This window comes from Python bivittatus, unplaced genomic scaffold, assembly GCF_059951505.1.
Source record: "Python bivittatus isolate LINGU-HERP-01145 unplaced genomic scaffold, Pbiv_v1 ctg000020_np1212, whole genome shotgun sequence".
Lineage (NCBI taxonomy): Eukaryota > Metazoa > Chordata > Lepidosauria > Squamata > Pythonidae > Python > Python bivittatus.
The window spans coordinates 41,590,820-41,614,463 of record NW_028277030.1 but is presented as its reverse complement, the minus strand read 5'-3'; the positions used below and the strand labels follow the sequence as shown (position 1 = coordinate 41,614,463).

The following is a 23,644-nucleotide window of genomic DNA, read 5'->3' as shown; positions in this document are numbered from 1 at the left end:
AAAGCCTGGCATGGCCTCTGAGCCACTAGAAGTTGCATAATCCTGCTCTAAGAGAAGATGTTCTTCAATAAGGCATCATTCTTCTTGAGTAGGAAAACTAGAACAAGATGTCTCTTTCCAAAACTGCTATTAAAACACAAAGGAAAAATGTGTAACTGCTCTAATCACTTATGAATAAAAATACAAAGTCACTTAAATTGTAATCCTGAATATGGATTTGGTTAATGTAATATACACTCAACCTATATTTGTCTAGATATATTTCTTCTGCATAGAGCTTTGGAGCCAATCTAATTCCAGACCTAAATATTCTAAAGTGCTTAGTCAAATAAATCATGTAGGAGAACTATGAGCATATATCTAGTTTCACTTCTGCATAACTGTTAAGCACACAGCTATTTTCATTAGATGGAATACTAACCTCTCCCAAAGTTAAATACACAGTTGAATTATAGCTATATGTGAAAATCTGGCATAAAATAAGTAAGGCTGCACAAAGCATGAGGTTAAGCCTGGTACAAGAGTACATGAGCTCAGAAGTAAACACTCCTGATTTAAATTGCATTTTGCTACTAATTTATAAAGACACTTGTTAGATAGAATATCTTATTCTACCCTTTATCCATGGAAAGTATTTTTTCAGCAAATTATAAGGAGTGTGTACAGATCAAGAAGAAGTTGGGGAATCGGGAAGAAAAGTCTTTTTGTGAAGTCATATGATATGATATATGATATGATATGATATGATCAGATAAGATATATTGGGTTGTAAATTTATGTTGGTTTCATTGCTAGGTTTTTGGTGGGTGAATGGGGAAGAAGAGGGGTGAAGGAAATCCACTAAATATTTAAAATACTTTCTAAAGAGAAATATATTTGAAGGCACAGCTGTTCATAAGAGCATCCTCCCTCTCCCAACTGTGTATTCAGTGACTTTCACACAGACATGGGTGCTTCTTCCTGGAAGATAATAGGTGCGAAGGAGCCACAGCTGACAGTATATATGTAAAATATTCACATTTGCTTTGAAGCAACATAATATCATGCATACCAAAATGGCTCCTGTGCATGTGTGTAAAATTGAGCATGAAGGTGGCACACTTCTTAACACCTGATTCATGCATTTATATTTAAGAATTCATGTAGATTTAGGTGAACAGTAAAAGTGAACACTCTTTGCCACAGCAGGGACTTCTATAAAAGGGGGTAGTTTTGGGCCATCCTTCTTTCACAGAGATTATTGTTGGAAAACTACTCAACTTTCTTCCTTCTACATTGTACTGTCATTTGCATACACTTCTTCACGTACTCATTTAATTAAGAAGCCTATCCTATGATTTGAGATACTGTGACATTAAGGGCTAGAGTAGTCCAGGTGGAATAATGAACTTTAATTCTATTGCATCCACAAATGCATCATCAAAACACTAGAGTCTATGAAAGAATTTGATTTTCTTTCCTTGGACAATGATAAGTCAATGGTGAAATTATCACTGATGATAATATACTGGGACAGCATCTCATCTGCATATAAACTTGAAAGAAATAATGATATACATGAAGGTAAATGTTACAGAGAAATACCTAAAATTGTTAATTATTTTGAGAGAATGAGAGACTGAGATCAACAGTGCAGTTAATGTTAAAACATTTATCTTGGCTCTTCAGCTTTACTTGGAGTGACAGTACAATCCTAAACATTTGTTATGGTTCATGCACTGCAACACAGGATTCTTGCAACTTGCTTGCTCTAATGATAAGCCCATCCAATTATGTCTTTGATAGTGCAACAGCTCTTAGGAACAGAGTATAAATCACTCTCATTCTTTTTGTACCTGTAATCCTTAGCTAAATAGTTTCTCAACAACTGAAAATATTAACATGATCAGTAAACCACAGAATTGACAATTGGAAGGCCATTGATTACAGGGTTCACACACTAAGTCCACATGCAAACTTAAGTACTGATTTCCCTAAATCTTTTAAACATTACAGCGGTTAGAAAAATCAGTTCTTGAAATTATATTTGGGTTTAAGCTTTGAACTCATACTAAATAGTTCATTTTGTGCTCGCACAAATTACTGTGATTGACTCACAGACTATTTAGGATACTTCATACAAAGTTAATCTTAGTCTGATCCATAAACTAATAGCAAAACAGTTGAAATTAAGCTTATGCATGTTGCTTATGTTTGAAATTTACCTATGAAAGTAAATGCTATTAAAGTCAGTGAAACTATTGTGCACTGAGTTTAGAATTAGAACACTAGTCTTGCCAATGGATTGCCTGTGCTTCAAGTCAAGAAAACTGAATTTACGCCTGAGAGTCATGTCTCATTAAAAAAGCAAAACAAAACAAAAAAACTTTTTTTTTTGCCAAAACTAAGTAAACACCATTAAGACAGAAAGAAACTGAATAATGCAGGCACAGAACATACCAATAATGCCTATCGTGACAGTTCATCTAGTTTTGTTACACATTCAAATATTCAAGTACAGTTTACTTTCTAAAAATTTATATCTCTTTATTGAATGTCAGTATGCTAACACAACCCCATTATAACTACCATAATGAGCCAGAATATATGATTTTGATGTATCATATCTTTGAACTATTTCAGCTTTGAAATGTACATATGTTTGCTACTGAAAACACTAATTATCCAGAAGGAATTATAGGAAGTGAAGATTTGGAAAGAAAAAAAGATTTTCAAGAAAACATGTTGAATCTTTTTTTCTGCTTCCTAATATTTCACCAGAAAACTCTCAATTTCTGCAAAGGGTCTTTTTTTGTTGTTGTTGCCAAAACTGAAAAGAACCCAGCTGTACAAAAATAGATTGTAAGCAATTAAAATATAAAGGCAGTTTAGTCATACCTTATTATGTGTCTGTGTTTGTCCAACCAATATGAGAATATTTGATGATATAATAGATAGGCAGAAATTAATTAGAATTATTGACCTCTCAGATCTGATGTACCTGTCAAAGTAAACACACACACACGCACAAAAGATTTTCAAAAATGTATTCCATGTCAATATTGTAAATTCTTATTAAAACAAATCATTAATACTGACAATTTTTAAGTGTTTAACAGAACTTTTAAAACATAAATATCACTTTAGTAGTCTAAAATCAACTTTTTAAATGAACGTTTAAATTAATATTTAAATATCTTTTATTTTGTATTGTACAGGCTAATAATATCAGCATTGAGTAACAAAGGAAAAAAAAAACAATGTTCCAACAGTGCTAAGGAACTAGATACACATATGGTACATTTTGAAGTTTGTAATCTTGAATTATTTTGATACTGAAATTAGTAGATTCTGTACCATCCACTTCAAGAGGATGCAGCTGTTTGAGTGGTTGCAGTCCACTGGGAATTATTTTTACAGATACCATACAGAAATGACTATGAATTGAATTCACTATAAATTGTGAATTTCCTCATGTCCTACTCATTCTCATGAGACATACAATGGACAATACTGGAGGATTATGCCCACAAATGCAGTAGGAATATCTGAGTGGATGTTCATATGCTTAACAGGGTTAAATTAATGGTTTTATAGAAATGAATTATTCTGATTCAAAATGGAAATATTGTTGGGCTAGATTTGGTTCACTAATTGGGCTAGAATTGGTCACTAATTCAAGTATTGCTAAATTATGTTTTACAAAGCATACAGACATTAGACGAGATTTTTTTTTATAACTTTTAATCATGTATTTATGATTTTAATTTGATGTAAGCCGCCCAGAGTCCCCCATTGTGGGGAGATGGGCGGGGACAAGTTTACTAAATAAAAAAAAAATAAAATAAAAATAATTCATTCCATTGGTGAATAGTAAAAGTTGCACAAACTTAATTTTAGTAAATTAATAACAACTCATTCACTTGACTGACAATCATGGCCTTGTCATTCATTTTAAAAGGAATTTGATAATATTTTGATTTAAATATGTTATAAAAGGTATGCATCTTCATCCCATCTGAAAATTGTTCCAATAAGTTACAAATCTTGATAGGTTTTTTTTTTTTGGTTGTGGGTTGAAGTTTCAAGTCACCTCCAAAAACTGAGCCTGGAGTAAGCACAGCCTCAAAAATTATAGTAATGTATTTAGAAATATTGTTTAGACTTGTTAGCAGAATTTACTGCTTGGTCAGTCAAGCAAAAGTTTACAAATTAAGCTCTATAAACTCTGCTTCTGTGAGGTATTGCCTAATTTTCACAAACTCCACCTTCTACTACAGTCACATGCCTCATCCCAAACTGTTTTACAGGATAATGAACACTCAAAATTATATCGGGAAGAAGTGGAAAAGTTCTGTTGCACAAGCAAGCTTCCACTCATGCATATTTTGACCAAAGAAATTTGCACCTAAAATGCTGCAGAGGTTCACAGAGATAAGTAGAGAGCTTAGCATTGCTAAACAGTTGAAATGCTTTGTAAAATAAATATACTAAGAAACATAATTTATTCTCATATTTTAGTAAAATATATTTTAAACCACCCTGATCCTGCACATTGGATATTGTAGGGTGTGTGTGAGTGTGTGCACGTGCATGTGTGTGTGTGTATATGTATGTGTATGTATATTGATATGTATGTGTGAGTGTGTGTGTGTATGTATGTATGTGTGTGTGTGTATGTGTGTATATATATATATATATATATATATATATATATATATACATACATACATACATACATAAAAAAATAAAAATAAAAATAAATATAAATAAACATATTTGTCCAAATTCCAAATTATGCAAATCCTACATTAATCTTGAATGATGAAAGATCTCATTTTTGTGTTGGAAAATTTATTTTGGAATATATCAAACTGACTGTATCCTGAAGCTGCTACAAAATTTGTTTTTATCAGGGAATTATATTACCATTTGATTTGCTCAATCAATAATTTCAGATTTACAAGTCTTTTAATAGGAATCATTGCCAAACAACCAATTTTGCTGGTTGTTATGGTTACTAAAAAACATAATGAGTAATTTTACAGAAGTATGAAATCAAATCAACATTACAGACATGATGGGCCACTTCTGCATCTTAAAGGGACCTGGGCAACGTTCCTTTCAGGACACCTCACAAAGTACCCTGGTTCCTCCCTCTGAACTTTTTTTTTTTTTCCCCTCCACTTATTTCAACCCACTTTCCTCCATCTGGCCACTACTACTTTACTCCTCCTCCCAGTTTCATATTAGTTTCATTTTTACACTGACAAAGCCAAAAAGTACACTCATAGGTACACCATATTTATTACTCAGCTTTACAGCCACTTGGACCATGACTAGCGTAAAACTCCACAGAAGTCATCCACATAGCCCCTGGCCACTTCCAAATAATAAGGCATAGGGGTAATGGTGTTTTACCCTTACAGTTTTCACAAGTTAATGCTATTATGCTTACTATGCACATTTAACTTCTGATAAAATTATATTTTAGTTTGTTCACCTATACATTGTAATGTATGTAGATGTATTCATTTATTTGTTTCCTCAGTGTCATGCATCAATATATAGTACTGATTAATAATAAACTAGGTCTGAAGTATTCGGTTTCTCCTCACTGTTTAATAATTGCATGAAGCATCTATTTGTTCAGATGTCATGGGAATGAATAATCTGTAAGCATAATTCAGTATCATTTTTCCATTCATGGTTACTTTATTTTTATTTTTTATTTTGTTGTTCTAAATTGCAAAAGATTGTCTCCCTCAAACTGGGATTTTTCCCTTGCTTTCATGTGTGAATGTGATCTAAGGGATAGCAGATACAGTCAATTTAATCTCAGATAATAATTGAGGATGCATTCAATTAGTGAACATCTATACAAAACGAAACAAAACAAAACAAAACATAACTTCATCCCTACAATTGCTGTTGATGTGTGGAAATCACTATAGGATATCTCAGATTGTGTGAGGCATTCTCTGCACTCGTGTATTTATGAGAGTATTCATAAAGCACTGTGTTAAGACAAAATTGAATACATGCAGTGGTCCAAAGATAGAACTTACTGAGGGCCTGTTATGAGATAAGCAATATTGTGCCACTGAATCAACAGGAACTAGGATTACATTAGTGGAAATGCTGAAGTTCTTGGAGTACTTGTCACTCAATTGTTTTGTTTATGACAAAACATTATGATAGTGAATGACAGCCACAAATCAGAGCTCCATATGGATCTAGGCTTCTCAACTGAGGGGACAGGTACTCATATACATCTTCATAGAAATGAAAGAGAAATTCTTTGAATATAATTGAAATTTAAATGTGCATTATTACAACTTCAGCACTCACAAAGATATTTTGATCAGAACTGGTATCCTTAATGCCAATGAGAAGAGAAAAAGTAGACATCTGATCATGGGTAGGACAACCATAACATCTAATCATGGGTAGGACAACCTTAACAAAAAAACTTAACACCTTAAACAGAATTATATGCATATTCCAATGTCTAATTAACAACCCTTATATAAGAGAGACATACTTTTCTTTTGTTTAGAGTAAAAAAGCTTTTTTAGTGGTTTTGCAAAGCCACTATCAGTTACATACCTCCATAGTGCTGCATAGACAACTGCTAGGGTGATCAAAGCCAAACATGAAAGGCCACTGCCTACTATAAGGGTTACTGAGGGAGCACCAGATGATTCCATGATCTGTGGATCATAACAAATATCTATCAGAGGAAACCATGTTCCAAAAACTACAGCATAAAAAAAAAAATAATGTTGCAAATCTAACTTGGTGCATCACTATTTCACCTCAATGGTATTACCAATAAGCAGCCATTCCTCCCTACTTTAATCTCAATTTGAGACGATAATGCTTTTAAGGCCCTGGGATTTCAGAATACCAAATTAATACCTACTTGTTTGGCCTTGAACAGCATCACTATTGACCAATTTCACTCACCAAAGAAATAGTTTTGTTTCTTTGGAACATGGCTAGTGATATCAACAGTTTCATGGGAGGCCTTAATATTTATTGCCATTATAGTTTCTTAGCTTTAGAAAAACAACAACACACACTGAAATTACATTCTCCTTTGATAGCCAAAGTATTGGCTTAGCATAATAATTTTGGCTTATTAAATGCCATCCAGTTCCTTATCTGATACTTATGACCAAACTTTTTGACTGAACAATAACTTTGCTTTAAAGTCAGCATTCATTTTTCTTGTGTCTTTAAATGGATAAAAGAAGCACCAATGGGAGAAATTAACAAAATGCATATAGTAATTGAAAAATCTGGACCTTTAAAACAAACAAACAAACAAAAAATCCTTCTTGTGTTTAATATCATTAGCAGTTGAAGAATAAATGACCTTGAGGAAGAAAAGCCTTTTTTAATGCAATCAAATACATCTCACACACACCCACACTTCTATCCTCTTTAATTAGTGTTTTTTTTTTACTGCAAAATGTGTAGGGTATTGGCTAATAAAACAATTAAACCAAGAAGTTTTCAGAGATACACTGCTTGATTTAGCAATGTGCTGCTGAAAAGCCTAAAGGTTCCAGTGTAAATTACATTTTATCTAGATATGATGTGTCATCCAGGCAATATAAAATGTATTGCTTAAAATGGATTTTGAGTTTATTTCTGTCAGACACTTCTAGGTTACAGGTAAGATGATTGCTGACTGTACACTTAACACTGTTTCCCTTAGGTTGTCCAGGTACTTTAAAATCTATTTTAATAGGCATTTTTTTAAAAAAACTTATTCCATAAATAGTTATTTTTAGTTATTTTACATTTATTTTTCTTATTTCATGCATATAAAATTGTTTCCCATAAATGTCAACAAACAATATATATTCCCTGTGCTGAAAATGCACAAATGCAATCTGTTTAACAAGAGTGGCTATGTTCCTTATTCTACTGGCACTAATGATAACAAATATCTCGCCCATTCCTATTTTATTAATTTATTCTTAAATGTAATCTGTTACAGTTGCTAAGTTTCCTCTTTACAAATACGAGCTGCTCCACATCTGACAGTAGTTGTTTATATGGCAAAATCCGTAATTCATTTCCATAAACTGTAAGCTACTGAGGGAGAAGACCCAGTCTCTTTCTGACCTGCAGCAGTGATACGATTCCTGAATATAGGCTACTGAAATATCTCTGGAGTTAATACTGAATGCATTAAAACATTCTCCCAGCCTTTCCATTAAACTCAGGATTTTTATTTTCCCTCCCCTTCTTTGTTACTTACTATTTCTCTAGGTTGCTGAGCCAAAATGGCGAAGGTAGAGAGACGATCACATAAGCATTTCGTATGGGATGCATCGGTAAGCACAGTTTTACATCCCTGGGTGGACCAGGCTCCCAAAGAGTCGTTCCTGCAAAAAGAGAGAGGGAGGGAGAAAGACAGAGGAGGAGGAGGAGAGAGAGAAAGAGAGAGAGAGAGAGAAAACCGGGATAATTACGGCTGGCGGTCAATTCCGTGAAGAGAAAAGGCAGTTTAATTGAGAGCAGAGTCTAGTGTGGGTTCCCGGACAGAAGAGATCTACTTGTTGTTGAATAGGACTTAATTTAGATGCATCTCCAGCTGTACAGTAATGCGGGGGGGGGGGGGAGTAGAGACGGCGTGGGAGGGGGGCAGAAGGCAGGCAGGCAGCTCTGCCGAACGCAGTGAGCTGTCCAAAGCTCTTGGTGCTGAAACCACGTCCAGCTTCAGAGTTCTTTCTGCCAGCGAGAGAAGCGGAAGCTTTCACCGCTGCCCGCCGCTTTCTAACTGCTCAGATCACTGCAAAAACTCATCACGGGGGGAATAAAACAAAAGCCCCTTGTGGCGTTCCCTCTCCCCCAGTGCATACCATCTCTGCCTGGGTCTGGCTTCACGTTTATGTGAGGCTATAACCTTTCTTTCTCTCTTGTGGATGTGCGTGCAATTTAAATGCAGATGGCTGTGAAATATCTGCCTGATTAACACTGATTTGAGATTGGCCGATTCTAGGTCTTCCTTTTCTGCTTGCTACGTTCGTTGCTGCTGTTAAGGTAGAGATTTTGTTCTTGTTGGTTTTAATGTTCAGCCCTGAGGATTTCACCCTGGAAACCGGCAACAGCATTCCTCCTCCAACTCTTCCTTTTTTTTGCCTCGCCTCTAGCAGCGGGGTGGATTTCAGCAGGGCACCGCATCTTCAAAGAGACACCCGGTCGCCCTCCAGACTTCCCCCTGTCCAACTTGATTTCATCCCTTCCCCTCCCTCCCCTTTCAGTCCAGGGGTATGGGGGGGGGGGGGTTAGAGGGGTGGTTGGAAGTATCAAGGGATCTTTTGCTCCCCCCCAACTCCCAACCTTTTGGGTTTTGCTTTTTAAAAACAACCACCTATCCCTGATTAGATTAGCCATTTAAAAAGACAAAAGCTCCTGCTCAAATCTTCCCCAGCAGAACAATAAAATGGTACCAACCCACGTTTTCCTTGTGCGGAGAAAAAGAGCGAGGCAGGAGTGGGGGTGGGGTAGTGAAGAGAGAGCAAGATTAATCTTGTGTTCATGTGAATTAAAGGCATTTGAGGGGGGCTTCAAGAGAACTTGAAACCGCTATCACTTACTTTATGTATTGTATATTAAAACAGGAAATTTTCTTTTCCCTTGCATGCCTCTGCATAAATAATCGCTCCAGCCCACCTCAGGTTCATTGCCAGGCTTCATATGCAGCTATTCACATATTGCCTAAGCTTTTGCCTATGCACTAGTGGGAGGACTCTGCCAGGAACAGCAAACTCTCTTACTTTCATTCCCCAAGGTCCTTAAAAATAAAAAGAAACTGGAGTGGAGGAGTGAAAGGTTTCGCCTTCAAATACCATCCCCTTCCCTCTCCCTTTGAACCGCCTGCTTTGGACTTCTGTCTTATTTCATGGCCATTACTGTAAACAGCAGTCCTTATGCACTGGCCCTTTTTTCTTCAAAATGTACAGTATATCATCCCAACCCACTGTGCACCACTTGCCCTTCAATGCCCTGGGAGTTCATCATTTGGCATTATAAATATTTTCAAGGCCAGCCCACAAGCAAGGCATAGCCCTAAAAATCATTCAGCTATAAAACTAGAAGACTATTAAAAATTTGGAAACTGCCACCACTAAATGTATCTGCCACTGATGAACCTCACACATTCATTGTATTTGTTCTCCTGAATATTGTTTTACTTTGTCTTGCTGTTCAAGCACAAATGAAATACATTTATCAGAGGTGATTAAATATTCAAGAAGATGCTAGTTTAAGGGAAATTGATATGGCTTAACACATAAAAACAGTGTTATTATCAATTCAGAGGGATGCTTAATAGGGCTGGACTAAGCATGGAAAGTACTGGGCAGCAGCCTGATAGTTTGGTTGAAGGCTACTGTTTCCAGGATGTGATGGCTAGAGCTAGGACAGCTTATTTGATTGCCACCATATATAAAATTCATACTCAATCCACTGTGAATTACACCATAAACTTCAGCCAGTAGAGAAGAAGGAAGAAGATACAATATTTTTTTACTTAAGAAAACCATATAATCTATGATGCACACTCATGTCCAACTTATTAAGCTTAGATAATTTCTGGAGAATCAGTTTGGGGTTAAGGTGCTGGACTAGAAACTGGGAAACCATGAGTTCTAGTCTTCCTGTAGGCACAGAAACTGGCTGGATGAGTGGACAGAAATCTAAAGAGTAATTTAATGTCATTAGACTCAATTCATGATGCTCCTTTGGGCATGTACGAAAGTCTGTCTATATAACCTGGATTTTTGTGGTTTTGTTTTCTCCATTGTGCTGCTTTGGAAACCAATTCTACCATTCTCTTCAGTGATGGAAATGGTTTGGTTGGTAACCCAGGGGAAAACAGCAGGAGAAGATGTCCTGGCTGTGCAGAATCTAATAAAATCCATTGCTTAAATGGTTATTAGCTTCAAATTAACAAAGGCCTAATTTGTATGTTGTTTTTGTGGCATGGCTTTCCCTTTCAAAACCATTTCTCCTATAGTTGGTTCACATATATCTCTCATATTGTATGGAAAATTTGTAGTTACTTCCCATGTAAATCTCAAAGGCTTTGAGAAAGACATGAAAATGCAATCAAAGCAGTCAATTTGTTGTGTGACTTTGATGCATTAATGATGAAACTTGGAAGCCAACCAGGTTGTTCCATTTATTTAAATGGTCTTCCTCTATTTAAGTGGAATGGAACACTTAGTACTCTATACTAAGCATTCTATCAGTGCTTCTCTATAAGCCAGGCTTCCCTAAGATCATCCATTAAGATTACAGGCAAACTGTGACATGTTCCAGAATAATTTTTGCTCTTGATCTGACCACTGCATTGCACATATGAAGGATGAGCAAGATTAGGGTACTTCAATAAATGTATTATAAAAATAGGATGAGGGGAAGACTTAAAGTTGTTCATAATTATTTTAATAGATTAACACAGGATTTTTTTTAAAAAAAAAAACTATTTTCAAGTCAAAGTTTTTTCCTTGTATAATTTCATTAAAAATCACCTTAGCTTTGCTTGACTGCTATTCTCTTAAGTGTTACACTGCACTATGGAAGTCCTAATGAAATTTGCTTAGGATGCACAGCAGCAGCAGCAACAGCAGCAGCTTCTGGAAAATTGTGCCACCTATTGTTGCCTCAGTCTATCTATATTCTTGATAAACTATCTTCTTCCTTTCCAAAAAGCTAACAGTGAAAAGGATTATGTCTAAGGCTTAAGTCATATTTCCACACAAGACACTTTCCATTTAATGATGGGAAGCACCCAATATATCAAAGAACTATAACAACAACAATTAAATTAGAAAATGAAGGACTATGCTATCCTCTGCATTTACACAGGTGCCTCTCAGTCTATTCCACTAGTTTTACCACCTAATTTAGGGAACGGTTATCAGAAGGGACAGAGTAGAAAAGTCTTCTTAATTGAGTGGAATAAATCTTGCTTTACTGTGGTTCCAACCTGAGGCCCATTCAATAACTAGAAACGAACATACAGGTGCAAATGGAGTAAGGGTAGGCAACTTATACTTTTAGCCTCTGCCTGATACTTTCAACTATTCATCAAAAAAATGATTTTGAAGAAATCCCATATTTGGGGAAATGTATGAAAACCTTCATAACAGACCTCTTTAAAAACAAAACAAAAGAAAAAAAACCCCAAACATTCAAGCAAAACCATTGCAAAGCCTAGCATACTGATAAAATCATGTTATGGATTCAGAGCTTTCCTGAACTGGCGGGATCATCCCCAGCAAAGCTATGATTGGAATGCTTCCATTACCATAATGGGAGGGAGCAATAATGGTCAGATCTTTGCTCCCTCTGCAACCTCCAGTCTTACCTCATCATTGTTCTGGAGAGTCCTTCAACCTTCCCAAATATAAGTTTAGGGTCAGAGAACAGATAGGGGACTATAGAGGTTGGGGAAACAATGAAGACTGCTTCCCTCCTCATCCTATCAGCAGAAAAGTTCTACTGGATTGGAAATTTTCTGAGGATGGAAGAAACACTCCTGTTTACAGAAGACTGACTCTGGAGCCAAGCCAAAGAGAATAATTAAGTTTGCATAATAGCACGACTAGTTAAATTTATCATGCAATTTCAGTGTTCACAAAATATATTTTTGAGTATATATTCAGAACAACTTTTTAATTATCCCCCTTAAATTCTATATATTTTCCAAATGATCTGTCTACAATTATAAATAAACTAAATAATGTATAAATTAAAAGAAGAAAACAAATCTGGAGTAAATGAGATATATGTGATTAATTTAGCCCAAGTGGATCTCGTTACTTCTGTATGATCCTGTATCTATGTCTTTTCTGTTCTTTATATTAGTCAATCAAATGGCTATTTTGGTTTCACCAAACTTATACTATTTTTTAAATGTTCTAAACCTATCTTACTCTACCTAGTGCTCTCCAGCTATATGGGGACTAGAGCTCCCAGAATTCCAAAGAATGGCCACAATGGCTAGAAATTCTGGGAATTGTACAATAAGCCTATTTGGCAGACACAAGATATGCTGGAATTTAGCAGCATAGGGAAGGGGAGATCAAAAACAGCAAGATGACAGGAGCAGTATGATGATTTAAGCTCTGCTTCTTTTATATGTGCACTGACACTGTATGCCTGTACAAAGGGGGTGGGGCTTGCATTGTGGTCCCACTTCCCTCGTTTTGCCATTTTTGACACACATGCACACACCCACTCCTGCTGCTGTGGCTGCTGATGAAATTGTCTTTTGGAATAGCTGGATAGATGCTTACAAGCCAGTACGTTATATATGCTTCACCCAGGCCTTTGGCGAGGGAGCATGAGACCCCTCACTTTATCATGCTTGCTATCTTTCATCTTTATTTTTTATTGATTTTATTGTAATTTCTTCTGTTATTGTGAGCTGCCCAGAGTCATTGAGAATTGGGCGGCTAACAAGAAACCTAGTTATATACAAGTTACTTGTGGTATTCTCCCAAAAGAATCCTGGGAAATATAGTTTCTAGAGTGGATATTTTTACTATGGTGAAGAGTAATTCACAAAACTATATATCAGAGAAGGTATGAGATATAAAGCAGAATGCCACAATTAATACTTTGTGATTTGATTTAACCAGGTCTTCACAAGTTCTATTTGATCTAAGAGAGATGCAGTTTATTTCTTAGCTCATATATAAATCTGGTTTTAAGCTTTCAAGATACTAGATGGTTCAGCTCTTATAGCATTTTCCGATCAAAGGCTACCACCCCCCACTCCCCTTTCTTTTTGAACCTCCCTGTACAGAGTCAAGGGCTCAGGCTTGCAACTCTGATCTCAAACTCAGTAGCAGTTGCTCTTCTTTAATGCTCTCAGCTGGGGCTCACAACTGTTACAAGGAAGGAAGTGCCATTGCCCATTATATGCTTACATGGAACCAGTTGTCTTGATAATTCTGCATCTCACAGGATGGCAAAGTATTGATTGTCTAATTAGTTGCTTTCCAGAAATGTAACACAATACAAACTGTGTTCTGCATAAAAGCACATGCTTCCTTTTTGTACACAGCAAAGCTTTTTTTAAAATCTGGAATGTGGGAGTTAACTCTGGAACTAATATTTAATTGTTAAAGCAATACAGGGGAAGTACAATGTAGAAACAATGGGTTATTGCCTGTTATCTTTATTATCTAATACAGCCTTTCCAACATGGTATTATTAAGTTGCATTAGACTATATTTCCCATCATCCTTAGCCAGTATAGGGGGTTGCATAGATTCAAAAAACTTGTAGGACAATAGATGAGAGGAGGCTGCTCCAGTAGTGTTCTTCCTGTGCATTCTTCTTTCCTTGTCCTGCTAAGGCTATATTGATTTTAAAAGTCACTCACATCTATTGTTATTAAATGCTGGGCTTCTACCCAGATTTTTTTTTTTTAAAAAAACCCATAGATGGTTCAACTAAATTTATTTCACCAGTTTCAGAATAGTGGATCAAATTCTCAGCCAGGATATATTTGTTTGGATTCTCTTCTGCTCTAGGATAAAGTTCATCTAATATTAGATGCATACGAACAAGTCTTACTACATACCTAGCCATAGCTCATTAACTTTAGTTGTACAACACACTTAGCACATTCACACAATAGCTCAGCTCCATTAGAAATTGTCCTGTTTCTATGACTAGAATAAACTTCAGTGAGTATCAAAAGTGACAGGATTCTAAATTAGAATTCTGAAAAGTCATCAAAGAGTCCTGTTTTGTCACTTTACATTCGGACAGAATAGTCTTATAATTGTATGTTTAACTGTATTTATGTATCCTAAGTTCAATAATATAGTGCATGTACTTATATTTGAAACTTACCCCATTACCAAGAACTGTGATCTTCAGGTAATCTTTTTTAGATATTCAGATGTTCTACTGCATCTTCATAGCGTCTTCACAGAACCATAGAATGTAAGTACTGGAAGGGACTTCAAGATCATCTAGTTTAACTCCCTTTCCAATTTGAGAATCTGCTACTACAGCATCCCCTACAAATAGTCATCCAGCCTCTGATGAATCACGTCCAGTGAAGGGGACTCCCACCCCCTACCTCCTGCCAAGGCAGCCTGTTCCATTGCTGAATTGCTGTTACTATCTGATGTCCAATCAAAATCTATTTCCTTGTAATTTAAACCCATTTTTTCTTGTCCTGTCTTTTGGAAGAACACTGAATAATTCTTCCCCATATTATACATATCAGCCCTTCAGATATTTGAATACAGCTATCATGTCTCCCTGCAATCTTCTCTTCTCCAGGCCAAACACTCGCAGTGTTTCCAACCATTCCCTGTTTTCCTTTCCAGTATCTGTTTTATTGAATTGATTTCATTTGGGTTAATGCAGTTCGCCACTAGTAGATAAATAATACTTTGGACCTATACAAATGCTATATCCTCTGCAGGCTGCTCATTCTAATCCTACTTCTCGTCCATTGTTTAGCAATTTGACAGTAGTCACCTACCAATAGTAACACAGTAACATCCGTCATAAAAACAATAATATAATATATAGTATAGTCTAAATCTATTAATATATATTATATGAATAGATAAAATAGTAATATATAACCTAGTAATAATACAAACTGGTATAAATTTACTAGACAAACATGTCCCATAGAAATGTGCTCACTCCTTGTTGCTGTGACTATGGCATGAACATATACAAGTAGCCATCTATTTTGTGTAATTGTAATTGCTTGGGGCTTCAGCGGTATTAAAAATGTCTTCAATTTTGTGAACGTTGGATTTTTATTTAAAATGCAAGGGTTTATATCCTCAGTGTCTGTGTACTCCCTTGCTACAAAATTCCAATACTGAAGGCTCATTCAGCCTCATCCTTTCATCAACTGTTACATTTGTTTTAATTTATTTAGTTCACCTGCTGGCTATGTTCTCCCCTGTTGTGCTAAGACTGCAGTTGGAACAATCATTCAACTCCATTTGGGGCAGCCATTTTAGATTGCAGTGAGACCTGGTGCATTAAATATTACTTCTGAGTATTTGTATAGGAAGAATCATGCCAGAGCAGATCACAGGATAATGGTCCAACCACTCATGACACACTTGCAGCAACATTTTGATAACTCTGCATCATATAATACTGTGAGAAATAATGTGGCAGAGCACATCCATCCATGATTCCTAACTCCTGTCGGTGCACATGCCATCCTAACTGCAGCACTATTTTGTGCAATTAAAAATAATGATTACTAAGGATGTGCCAGGACACTACTGCAAAAACTATTCATGTAGCAATGAACTTATCACATAATGTACACTAATTGCTGCATTATTCTTCTCTGATGAAACCTCGCCAATATGGGGGTGTGCGTGTGTGAGATTTGTTTATTATTGAGTAGATTTGTTGTGCCCTTACTCACTCTAGACACTCCTGATTCCAGTATCTAATTATCTGAGTAATAGCACACCAGTCTGCTTACAGGATATAAAGCCTATTCTTACATGTGCTATGGGCTTATTTTAAGCAATGCATATTGTAGAGAGACACCCTTACCTATGGTTGTACTGTTGTGTAAACTTGTGGACAAGAAGACCGGCAATGAAATGTTTACACCGATTCCATATTTAAAGACTCAAGAACGTTATCTTAGCTTTTCACATCAATTATTATTATATCTCTTTTGGGATAGACTGTCCAGTTTAGCTGACCATGGGAATGCGTTGGACATAGTATACCTTGGCTTCATTAAAGCATTTGACAAAATCTCCCATGAGATCCTAGTAGAAAAGATGGCAAAATGTGTGCTAAACTATGCTATCATTAGATGGATACAGGACTGGTTGAAAAAACACAGCCCAAAGAGTGCATGTCAATGGCTTCATATCAAGCTGAAAAGAAGTATCCAATAGTTAATTGCAGGGCTCCATTCTGGGCTCTGGGCTGTTCAACATATTTGCTAAAGACTAAATATTTCTCCCTCCCTGTGTGTATGTGTATGTGTATGTCTATGTGTGCATATGTATAGGGAGAGAAAGAGAGAGAGAGAAAGGGGAGGGGGGGCTGAGATTTTTCCTTGCTGATGTCTCAATAAAAAATTAATCACCCTTAAATATTACTTTTGCAAAATAAATGTGCATCTCGACCAGAACCAAATTTTAACCTGGTGAGATGCACATTGCTCAGAAGTAATCCCTATCCACTATAGGTTTTATCGGTGTAAAGTAAAAAGCAGATGTTATTTATTGCCCAGGCTCAGTAATAACACCTGGCCAGCCAAGATGTTGCTATATGTTTTGCAAGCCTGAGTTTGTATTAAATGAGTAGCGTTCCTCCCTTCTGGACTTATGCAAATTGCCTGATGTGGAGATTCAAATAAACCTAGAACACTGGAAAGGCCAGGATTTCCTTGATTTTTCTTGTCATTTGCCTTTTCAGGGTAAGCTGTACTGTATACATTTTTGCTTGAGGCTGAGCCTTGATGTGAATTCCACCTGACACTGCTTTGTTGGCCCCAACTACCAGGGGGCAATAAGGCTCTTACGCACACAGCCTCTGAAGGCTGCTCTTGGACCAGGCACAAGGGATTCCACAGGGGACGTTTCAATGGCAATTCTTAAGATATTCTGACATCATGATCTTGGTTTGATACGTATATACTGTATCTTTCTGGATTGGAGATAAATTGCAAGTCAACATACTGTTTGTTTGTTTTGTTTTTTCATTATCTCTGCTTCATTTGGCTTCAGTGAAGATTCCCCAGTTTGTTTTCCATTAATTTAATTTGAAAAAGGAACTATACCAAAATAAATCTGCTTGACATAAAACACATACTAAAGCAATCTAGAAGAAATCTTTCTAAAAAGTTGGGTCTCTAGATGTTCAGTGGTAGAGCAATTAATAAACTAAATATCCACAAATTTTGATAGATGCTTTGAGTATGTCTCAGAGTACAAAGATGAGATATAAATCTAATAAGTAAATAAAATGTATTATTGTAGTCTCAACTCCAATTTCCTAAAACAATGAGTTAATCTTTCAAAAAGAGCTAAATATATACCCATATTAATTTGCCATGACAAATTAGTAGCTGACTTCCAGATGGCTGTCATTTCTATTTGGATCACCCCTGAAATTTGATCACTTAAACACTTGTGTCATGTTTATATAAGATACTCCAAAAAATAGCTATTAACAATAAAGCTGTCTTGGATGCCATATAAATAGGAAAATTTTATACAGAAATCTAATTACTAATAAGTAGTAATTTTGGAAATAGGAAGTAACAACTTATGCCAAAATGAAAGAACCCTAGGTCAATTTCTTAAACTTTTTGCTCTCAGGAACTCTTCCCACTTTTTAAAATGATGGAGGACCCCAAAAGAGCTTTTGTTTGTATGGGTTATATTTATTGATATTTACCATATTAAAAATTAAAACTGACACATTCATAGAATATTAATTTATTGAATCATGTATAAATGGCAATATTAAACCCATTGGATATTAACATTTTTTTTCATGAAAAAATCCTATATTCTTAACAAATAAAAAATAATAATGAAAAGAGTGACATCGTTTTAAATTTCTGCAAATATCTTCAATATCTGGCAAATAATCTTGATTTTGCAGACCCCTGAGAGGGTCGTGGGGGGCCCCTGAGAAAGTTCTTGGGGAACTTTTAATAAACACTGTCCTAGGTAAAACATATACTGTATGTTGAAAAGAAACCAACCCATCGTACCTCAGCAAATAATGCTTAGAGACTACAGGAAGCACTACAATCCAGTTTGATAAGTGTCAAATGCCAATTTCCACTGTTTTCAATACACATTCATAAACTTGTTGCAACTACTTTTTAAATAGGGGTTTCCTGGTTACTTAAACCACAGATGCCCTCCCATCTGAGCATGGAGATTTTTAAGTTCCCCTCCAAAGTAGGATGTAAAAGCTGAAATAATGTAGGAATAGACATCAAGAAATGATTAACAAACCAGGAAATTACAGTGATAGCCAGATATGCAGAGGAGAAAGATTAATTTGGCTAGATTATGATGTTGAAAAGCAGACCTTATAGTACAGAATGGAAAGTATAGACTATGTAAAATTGTATGTAGATGAGATGCAGGCCAAACTGTCCATGTAAAGTAAGCTTTTCTGGTCTTCTGGATGAATTAAAACTTTAAAGCTTTAAAAACCTCTTGCTTAAACACACTTCTTTCTTGGTTATGCCTTGAATGCCTAAAAGTACAACCCATCTTAGTGAATCAAGGGCATGATGTTTATATTTTCTCAATCTAGTAATATTGATTAAAATCCTTACTTCATTCAGGATACATTTTGAAAGAGCAGAGAACATTTCAACATTCAATCATACTGATTTTAGCTTGAATCCAAACTTTTCAGTTCATGCATTTCCGCAAAATACAAAGAGTATTTTGCTTCTAGAAAGGCCCCTCTGAAGAACAGGAGTCCATCCTGAAGCACAACTCTCCTTTCACAAACACAAACTCTTTCACTCATGGAGCAAAAGATTAGGATTCAAATGTATTAGTCCACAGAGAGGTTACCTAAAAGAAGGTAAGACTGATATAAATGGAGATTAAATAATTGCAGCCATACTGCAATTGTGGGATGATTTTTTGAGGGATGCGGTGGGTCACTTCTTCACAGCAATGAGCTTCTAAAATAACTTCTATTGACCTCCATGGTCCTATTCTGAAGCTTTGCAAGGCAGGGAAGAATTCTTATCACCAAGCAGCTGCTATTTAGACAGAAGAGTTTTTCCTCTTTCCTGTGGGATTAAGAAGTGGGAATGAAAGACTTGAGGGAAAGAGAAGAGGTTTCAGGAGACACAGTGAAGCCTCCCTAAACTGCTAGTGGGCCCATGGATTGGAATTTCCATGCTGGCACATTCCTCTGAAAATAATTAGTCCTTAATTATATGTATTGTAATCCAAAACAAGTGAATGTAAATTCCAGGTGAATTCAGTTAGATAGATACTGTGTAGGACTGAACTGTATGATTCCAAAACCAAAGAAGTCCTACTGCATCTCTTGCAAACTCAGATGAACATGTGTTAATAAAAACATTTATTTATTTATGAGACTGCCCGACTCTGGGTGGTTACATCTCTAAAACTGGAAACAGTAAAATGACAGAAAAAAGACATGTACATCTGGAACAAACAACCCAATACATCAAAAGAAGACTATCAGAGGCTTGATAACTACCTGAACCCAAGCCTGGGAGCAGAACCAAGTTTTCAGAGACTTGCAGATCAGCTGCAGAGTGGGAGTTATAGGGATCTCTGGGGTGGGGGTGAGGAGGGGATGCCATTCCAGAAGGCAGTCACTGCAACAGAGAAGATGCACAGTCTAGGTCCCAATACATCTATTCTTTACATTATTTCGTTGAAAGGACCTGAAGAATGTCTCCTCTGCCCAATCTTACTGGGTGGGCAGAAACTATTGGAGACAAGCAGTCCCTCCAATAACCAGGCCCTTTGCCATGAAGGTCTTTACAAGTAATAACCAGCATTTGATTGCACCTGGAGGCGAGTGGCAACCAGTGCAGCTTGTGAAGCAGCAATGGCACATGGGCATAACAAGGTGCCCCTGTCACTGCCCATACCACTGCATTTGGGACAAGCTGTAGCTTCTGAATGGTCTTCAAGGGCAGCCCCAGGTACAGACCACAAGGTGACTAGGGCATGAATGACTATCTAAAGGGCTTTCCACTCTAGGAAGGCCTTCCTGGCCATAGGTGCCACCTGCTTTTTGAGCAGGAGCTGTGAGTCCAGGATGAACCTGTGCATCAGTCTCAAATGGGTAAGTGCATCTAAACATATAAGCATCTAAACATTATCTCCTTTATAATTTCACCTTTGAATTTGGGAACATTCCAGTTCTGAGTTGTTTTAACTATTTTTTTGTGATCAATCTGTACATTTTGGTCATCATCTGGCATAATGTCTAGTCATATGCTGTTTTATTAAAAAGCTTATTACCAGAGACTAAAACAGAAACATCAACAGTCTCTCTGGAAATTAAAACTTGTTTGTTTATCAATGATAAATAAAAGACTGCTGCTGTTGTTAATCCTGCCCCATCACATAAAATGATGTATATTAAAAACCCTAATATGGATGACTAAAAGACTTGCCAGAGTCAATAAGCCACTAATCTTGCATTTGTAGTATAGCATAGATGAGGATAAATTTCAAGGAGACATACACAATGCCCTGAGGATAATACATTTTATTTTCTCATCTTACCTCATGGAGCTTTTATAGACAGGATCTAAAAATCTATGGCCTGTGGGTCATATTCTTTATGCAAACTAAAGAATTTGTGTTGTTGCTGCTGCTGCTATACATGGATTCCCTCACGTTCTTTGGTAAAAAAAATGTTCTCCGCTGATAGACAACTGCAAGCAAGAAGCAGTCTTTGATATAAAGAGAGACTATCAATTTCTCTCCTTCCACCAATCCGGAGGAATTCTAACATATGTTTGCAACTCCCTTATCACCAGTTGTAGTTCTTCATACTATACACACTACTATAGCTCATGTAGGAAATTAAACTCACAATACATTGATTGAAGAGAACAGTGACAGATAGAGTTGGATGTCAATTACTATGTTCATAAGCCTTCTGGTATCTGCAAAATTTCATAAGCGTTAGGAGTTTTTTTTTTTTTTTAAATATTACAAATTGTTATATTTTGTTTGAAACATCCATCAGAGGACTATGCAAAATGTGCTTCAGGAGAAGAATCCACTCCACTGTTAAATTGCTTTGCTTTTAATATTTGCAAAATTATAATTGCCTAATATATTCTAATACACTTCCAAGAATGCAGTTAATGCCAGGTCTAGTCTTATCTATAGCCTCAAAGACAGGCACCAGAGAGGATCCATGATGTGATTCCCTAAGTTTTTCTCCCCTTTTATTTCAAGTAAAAATTGGATTGCTAAAGAAAAAAGGGGCAGATAATGTGGCCCTGGGAGGAAGCGCTCATCCTTACTCAACATTATAAGTGTAGAACTAAAGTTTTCCCTCCTAAACTGCTACTTAGCCACAACTAGGAAAGTAAAGTCTCTTTCTTTTAAAGGTAACTCAGATGACCCACAAATAATTGCCAAAAACAAATGAATGTTTATTTCAGTTTTTCCACTATATTTTGATAAAGTTTTCCTCAGGTGTGACACTTGTATGTTCTTTCAATAGAGAAATAAACGTTAATGTTCTACGGACGTTCAATAATATGTTGAAAAACTTTATCAAAGTTCCGTTTGGTAATTGGCACTTTTAGCTTATTTTGATGTTTGGTTTGTCTCTTCTTTGCCCTTCTGCATAGTGGCAGTGCCTAGGAATATTTAAACCAAAGAAACTGCAGGGTAGAGCAAAATTAATGCTTTCCTTCAGTACATCAGATTCCTATCAATATTAGCAGTCTCTTAGGACTGCTGTGGAGAAAACAAATAAAAAAGTTCAAAATCTGATCTCCAGGAACACGACTGTCTTCCTAATTCCTCTGAACTTAGTGAAAGTTCATGAAACATAGGTGCTTAGAATGCACAGCAAAATATATCACTGGAGTACCAGCTCCATATAGAAGTAACTTAATTGTCTCTATTCTTACTATACAAGTAATTGACATTCGGCTGTGTCCTTGCAATGCATGACACTTTGTGAGAGGGACATAAAATGCAAAATGAAATTAATTTATATTAGGTTATTTTTACTGAATCATATTTGAATTACTTAATGTATGAAGTTAATTATCTTAAATACATTTCCCAGAAAACTCAATTTGAATGAAAATAAAATGGTTCTTGATAAAGGCGTGATGGCAATCATTATCCTCTGAATAACTGTGCCCCACACATAATTATAAGATTGCATCATTTTGAAAATTAACTTCTCTTTGGGAAAAGCCCTCTTTTACCCCAGACAAGAACCTAGGAAAACAATAATTAATAACCAAAGTGTTTTTAAAAATACCCTAATCGATCAGGTATTGGTCAAACATTAACAAAATTTTTCTTTAGAGTAAAAAAAGGCATGGAGTACTTCTCTGAGCATCTTCAATACATTCCCACACACTCTTAGAATTCAGAAAGACAATGGCAAGAAGGGAAGAACAAATGTCAATATTCGGCAAGTTTATCCAGAGGAGAAAAACACTGGAATTAGATGGAAATTTCTAGACTTCTCAAAGAATTACCTGTGAATGGTTGTGTTGACATCATGTTCAGAACCCTATCATCTATCACAGTGCAATTACTTATTCTTTTAAACATGTGCTTCTAAACACATTACCTCCTTATGTACAATCCGAAGGATATAGAGATTCAATTCTATGGTGACAAATTAAAAAAAGAAAAAAATTGACATTAATGGAAATAATATTGCCCTAAATCAGAAATGCATGTGCTTTAGGAAACATGTACAATAGCTATCCCAGTGAGACAGAATAATTGAGATGTGTTGGTACACTTCTACTTTTCCAAGGATTGGCATACTGACTTTGGATCAGTTCTTTGTAATGAATTTATGGAATTGTCCACTTAATCCCCTTCTTTTTTTGTGCATGCCCAAAATTCATAACATACTTGGAAGA

General features: G+C 36.1%; 2 protein-coding genes across 31 annotated transcripts in view; one reads left to right on the top strand and one right to left on the bottom strand.

The window, feature by feature from the left end:
• Window positions 1–23,644, bottom strand: part of ADGRB3 (adhesion G protein-coupled receptor B3) — a 498,176-nt gene that overhangs the window by 119,706 nt on the left and 354,826 nt on the right. Inside the window, exons 17-19 of the mRNA XM_088137454.1 lie at window positions 8,255–8,381; window positions 6,589–6,692; window positions 2,878–2,980 (exon numbers count right to left, since the gene is read on the bottom strand). Of these exons, the coding sequence (XP_087993580.1) occupies window positions 2,878–2,980; window positions 6,589–6,692; window positions 8,255–8,381 (334 nt within the window). The remainder of the gene's footprint in view (window positions 1–2,877; window positions 2,981–6,588; window positions 6,693–8,254; window positions 8,382–23,644) is intronic.
• LOC148217043 (uncharacterized) overlaps window positions 1–23,644 on the top strand; it is a 194,899-nt gene that overhangs the window by 4,744 nt on the left and 166,511 nt on the right. For all 30 annotated transcript variants that reach the window (XR_015795571.1, XR_015795577.1, XR_015795572.1 and 27 more), the window contains exon 2: window positions 8,266–8,330. Coding sequence is in view for 18 of the 30 variants with exons in the window: in XM_088137515.1 (XP_087993641.1) it covers window positions 8,318–8,330 (13 nt within the window). In the remaining 12 variants the exon portion in view is untranslated. The remainder of the gene's footprint in view (window positions 1–8,265; window positions 8,331–23,644) is intronic.